Raw genomic sequence first — 6,000 nt, 5'->3', positions numbered from 1 at the left:
CTGGATTTGAACCCACACAGGAGGTTCCCACAACCTCAGAACTGTGCCACACACGCGCTAACCACTGCGCCGCCGTGCTGCCCACAGTTAATGTGCTTATCTAATTAATAAACTTACAAAAGAAGATAGATAGATAGATAGATAGATAGATAGATAGATAGATAGATAGATAGATAGATAGATAGATAGATAGATAGATAGATAGATAGATAGATAGATAGATAGATAGATAGATAGATAGATAGATAGATAGATAGATAGATAGATAGATAGATAGATAGATAGATAGATAGATAGATAGATAGATAGATAGATAGATAGATAGATAGATAGATAGATAGATAGATAGATGGATAGATACTTTATTCATCTCCATAGGGAAATTCAAACTTCCAGCAGTATCCTTGTGTTGAAAATAAAACAATAATAAAGTAAATGGAATATAATACATAAATACCCAATGTAACGTGTTGTTATAGAGTATTTAAATAGTGCTACATAAAATACACACTGTAATAAAAATAGGATAATATGGCTTTTACTCCCCGGGTGCAGTTAAAGAGCCTCATGGCATGAGGAAGAAATGAAAGAAGTCTAAAAAGACAATAAAGACAACAACAAAAATATAACATTGTAACAATAAAAAAATGCATACAACATTTAGCAAACGAATGTATCCAACACGAACAAGAATTTGAAGGCCAAAGGGGGTAAAAATCAAAATGAGGATATGTTTTCATTTAATAGTGATTTAATAAAGTTTATCATCAAGAAATTAATTTCAGAACACAACAGAAAAACTAAACAGTGAGAATAATGACAAACTAATTTATTTTTGCAGTGTAAAGAAAGCACAGATACAAACAACTATGTTGAAGATAAATAAACTGTTTAATAGAATCTTATATCAAACACAGGTAAACCTAGGACCTAAATATACAATTCTAGTACTCTACAGTAAATGCAAACTTGAAACAGAGCATTACTTTAAGAAGCAGAATAAATCCACCAGTGATCCTGTCTAGATGGACATTTTCAAAGGAACCCTTTCCTGGTTTGTGTTTTCTGGTTGTTTGGGGGTCTGGTAGGAAAGGCGCACAAACACGACGACGAGGATTACACCTAGTGAAAATAAATCTACAGTATATCACTCATTGAAAGCAAACTGAAATTCCATGAAAAACAGTAAACCCCTGGGATATGACCTGAATCTGTTCTAAGGTGGGGATAGAAGGTGAAATTGCTACATGGCGGGGGATAAAAATCTATGCGTTTCCAACCCCTGGTCCCCCTAAATTAATACATTCAAGGTCAAAATGTTAGTAAGTAAAACATATGTGGGAAAATGAGAGTAATGAGTAATCACATTAGAAATAAATATACATGTAAAGGAAAAATTAAATTGTATTTACCTTTGGTGCAGTGGAGTTAGTGGATGGATGGAAAGGGGGGGGGAGATTTAAATGAAAACTGATTTTACATCTTCCACTTGTGAGGCCTGTCATGCCCTTAGAATACGTGGTTGCTTTTATCACCTCCTTATTCTTAATAATTGTCCCGATCGGTTACAGACACATTTCTCCACAAGGGTGACACTGCATTAGCCTTTTCCCTATTTCTTGATGATCACAAAGCTTCGTTTCCACGGTATCATGTTTTTTCTTCTCCCTTTAGCATCAACGCAAGTCTTGGAACCCATAGCCAATAAATATAGTACAAAAATACAATATTGTATCGATAAACATTTTCTTTATGAAGTACATGAGATTCTGAACTTAACAAAGATAGGGAGAGGCATTGTGGGAAGAATTTCAGCCCAAAAAAAAATCAGTAAATAGCATATCAGCATGTTCAAGATGCCACAACCTCAAACCAATAGCAGATCAGCATCTCATATGATGTCGACCAATAGCAGACAGGCCTCTTAGAGACGTAACACGTCATACGTACGAATATTTCAAAGTTCGAATTTTGTATGTGTTTGGGTTTTGCAAAATAATTTGTTGTTGATGTTGTGTGTTACAGAAAATGCCTTAACGAGGGGCCCCCCAAAAAAGTATTCCAGACTGTATCCCGGGGATTTAGTGTATCTCTATTGACAGTAATTGAGATTTCAAATAAAAGATACTGACCTATGACGGCAAACGTCCCAAGCAGAGTTCCTACCGCAGACCCAATCGTAGGCATACCCGGTAGTTGCTTGGCAGCCATTTTGCAGTTCCCTCTGGTGTTGCAGGGGCACACTGTCACTGTCAAAAGAGCAAAAAATGACTCAGACCACATACTTCAAACTCATGGCCCACGGGCCAAATGTGATCAGGGGCATTATTTTATCTGGCGTGCGAGGCAATGCTGAGAGAAACACAAGAGAAAAATGAGCGTCAAAGTTTTAATATATGTTCAATGAAGGTCACATAAATACAGGCGCCACTCGCATAGTGTCCACTGTAACTGTATTTGCTGATTATCATTAATCAACCAGAGAACCTTGAAGAACCCTCTTCAGATATTCTCAAAATAAAAGTCTTGACTCCCTGTTTAAGGAAATACTAGTAGTAATACTACTTAAAAATAGCACCTGGGTGTTTTTGCATATGTTTTAAAGAGCTTTAGATCAATAGATATCTAACAGTGAAGTTTCCATATTCGGGTAGGTAAAAATTTCCATTAAAAAAACATGGATTAAATCCAAGTGTTTCCATGCAGTTTAGGTCACTTTCCAGTTTGTTGAGTTTCCCCAAGTTACTGTAAATATAATATAGTGGAAATCAATTAAATCTATGTTTTTGTTTTGCTTTGTTTTGTCTTTTTTTTTTTATTATACAAATGCACTAGTAATAACCACTACAAGAAAAAAATATTGAGGAAAAAAAACCTCCAATAATCATTTTACAATCAAATCTTATATCCCTTCCATCCATCGTAATTTCATTGTGAGCCTCCAAAAAGACCCCCAGCCCACAAACAAAGGCACCATTTTTATGCCATTCATTTTGTAGCTTGGCCCCCTTAAGAATGCTTGCCTACCACGTGGCCCCTGAGCTAAAAGTGGTTTTGACACCACTGACTTAGATGACTAAAAAAAAAAATGGAATGTTCTGGATTCTTTTACTGCCAAACAATTTCGTGTCACCATGACGATTACCTGGCAAGTTGATGAAGGTGCTCCTCGGGGGAGAACTGCTGTCGGAGATAGTGAAGGGCACCGTGTACACCTCTGGAGCGAGAAATGGCGTGTTTAAGGAAAGGTTGGTGTGTGTATCTGGGGAGAAAATTGACACATTTGCATATATATTACATATATTTAGACCAGGGGTGGGCATACTACGGCCTGCGGCCCACATGCCTGTCAGGCTTATTACTCTGACCCACCAAATTAAAATGATGAAAGTATAATGGCAATACATTTAATGATAAATAAAAGAAAAGAAAAAAAAATTGTTTTGGTGCCACTCTTATCCCTAGTGTCCTTTCATTTTCCCTCATTTATTGCAGAAGGATTGGATTTGAGACTCTTTATCACCAGATACCAGAAATAAAATCACTCAATTGATCCCTGTTCTCCCCTTGGCCATCTACTTAGTTTTTAATCCATCATTTGCCCAAATTTTTAATACAATGTCACCTGAAATTTAAAAAGTTTGCCAAACTCTAATATTGACTGTGAAAAATATATGCATTTTGCCTGGGTATTGAAAAATGTGTATCCATGAACTCTTATTTTGGAAATATGTTGCTGCTAATGTCATCTCACAATTTTTCATTTCACTATTATTCTGATACTCTCTCAATTTAGACCACTCTAAAACACTACCTTGCAAACATTTTCTTATTTATCCTCATATTCCTTTTAATCTTATTTTTCTCTTTTAAGTGTTTTATTACATGTTTATCCTGGTGTACCATGTCTATTTCTTAAGCTGAAAAATTAGAATGAATCCTTCTTATACGTCTTATCTTTATCTATTTTTTCTCTTGAAAAAATAACAAGAATCCTTTGAACAAGAATTTTTATTTAATTAACATATATATATTGCTCATTTTGATAAATATTTTTTTACCGAGATAAATTATATACTTATCTTAATGGATGTAATTAGTTTCTTTAATAAAACAAAAACAATCCAAAATTTAAGTATTATTTTTCTTTAATTTTAAACTTCTTTAAATTCTTATTTTCTATTTCAAATAAGGAAAATAATCCTGATTTAAGAGTTTTTTCTTATTTTACAGAATCTTTAGAACAAGCAGTTTTCAATAATCAGGCAGATTTATTTTCTCATATCGATGAATACTTTTTACTGAAATAAAATACATTGTTTTTCTTATCTTAATACATTTAAATGTATTATTCTAGTAAAAAAGAAATGATCCCAGTTTTAACAGTTAATTTATTTTTTAACTAAGACCATAATCCTCATTTTAATTGTTGTTATTTACTTTAAAAAAGATAAACAATCCTCATTTGGGCATTGATTTTTTTGTTTTACTGAATTTGTATCTAAATTTTCTAGTGACACAAATTAAAAGAATTCTTAGAAGGGCATTTTAGAGTAATTAGGGTGATCATTTTTTTAATTCAAACTAGAGTTTTTACTAAGTTTAAAAAACCTTATTTTCTTATTTTATTACATTTTGGTTTATTACACTGGTAAAAAGGAAAGTTATTTTCATTTAATGTGTTATATTTAATTTTTACAATCGTATTTCGAAAGTGAGATACTAAAAAAAAAATCGTTGAAACAAAATAACCTGCAATGTTATTTAATTTCTTGAAAACTGAAGAATTACTAGTTCTGTTGTATTTTTTTCAAAATAATTATCTAACAGTTCAAAGGCAGATATCTTTTCTCATTTTTAAATGTTTTTGTTTGTGATCTAGAAAAAAACTACCCTCTTGAGTGTGCCCAAGTGGGGCTTTTTATCTTATCTACGCAAATCATTTTAAAATACACGCATGACGTGAAAGCAGCCCTGTAACAAGAAGTGTTTATCAAGTTGTTTGAACTCTTATCTCAGCTTCTTTCACTTGCACCTTACCGTCATTCCCCTTCATGATCCATCAACAACAACAGAAGTGCAACACTCAGGAAACCGTTTACCCTGCAAATGATTATATATACAAACGCTCCCCTACTTACGAACATTCGACTCACGCAAAACGGTAGATACGAACATTTTTTTCGGGATGTCGAAAAATATCCGGACATTGCTGTAAGTTAGATTTTGTTTCGTGTGCACCTTTTTCCGAGTACATGACAGTACTTTAGTGCATCTTTCTGCCGTGTGGCGCTGTGACAGGTCACCCAGCATCCACCCCGAAAAAGAAATCCGGCATCTACTTCCTAGTTCGTGTGTATATACACTGCACTGTATCTCTAGCACGCTAAGAACTTTGACGTTTTTATTGTTTACTATCTCGTGCATCCATTCCATATGGTTGGTGTCAAGTGTAAAGAAGAGGAAAGCAGTTTCTTTTGAAATGAAAGTGGAATAAGAAAGCTTGATGGGGTTGAGAAAATGGACAGTCCAAATTGTCCCTAAGTGTGAATGAGCGAGTGAGTTGTCCGTCTCTGTGTTCCCAGCAACTGGCTGGCAACCAGGTCAAGGTGTCCCATGCCCACTGCCTTAAGATGGCTGGGATGGGCTCCAGCACCCCTGCGACCCTACTGAGGATAAGCAGTGCAGATAATATATATCATAGCTTAACACCAGGCACATTTTCTATATGTTTCCAAAATGACAAAGTTTAATCCCATCCAATATAGAATGTATGAATCACAACCACTTAAATCCACAAGAGAAAATCAGACGTAAGTGGCAGATTTTATTTGCACCGTGTGCACGTGGACATTATCAGCCGTCGGTGTGAGGCTCTATACTTATAAGCATGGGTTCTTTTTTTAGCCAAAGCAAGCTTAGATGACGTCAAAAAAAAAATCTAACATTTCAGGCTTCATCGAAACCAGAATCAGGGAAGAGTGGACACGTGAGAGGAAA

At 34.7% G+C, this 6,000-nt stretch overlaps 1 protein-coding gene across 1 annotated transcript in view; it reads right to left on the bottom strand.

Moving 5' to 3' along the window:
- Positions 1–961: 961 nt before the first annotated feature.
- The window catches only part of cdh16 (cadherin 16, KSP-cadherin), a 51,179-nt gene continuing 46,140 nt past the window's right edge, over positions 962–6,000 (bottom strand). Inside the window, exons 15-17 of the mRNA XM_088333339.1 lie at positions 3,146–3,262; positions 2,133–2,249; positions 962–1,122 (exon numbers count right to left, since the gene is read on the bottom strand). Coding sequence (XP_088189465.1) covers positions 1,022–1,122; positions 2,133–2,249; positions 3,146–3,262 — 335 coding nt within the window. The 3' untranslated portion in view covers positions 962–1,021. The remainder of the gene's footprint in view (positions 1,123–2,132; positions 2,250–3,145; positions 3,263–6,000) is intronic.

Source organism: Urocampus carinirostris, chromosome 4, assembly GCF_059441175.1.
Source record: "Urocampus carinirostris isolate Australia breed hairy pipefish chromosome 4, RoL_Ucar_1.0, whole genome shotgun sequence".
Classification (NCBI taxonomy): Eukaryota; Metazoa; Chordata; class Actinopteri; order Syngnathiformes; family Syngnathidae; genus Urocampus; species Urocampus carinirostris.
Note: the sequence above shows the minus strand (reverse complement) of the source record. Positions and strands in the feature narration are given on the sequence as shown.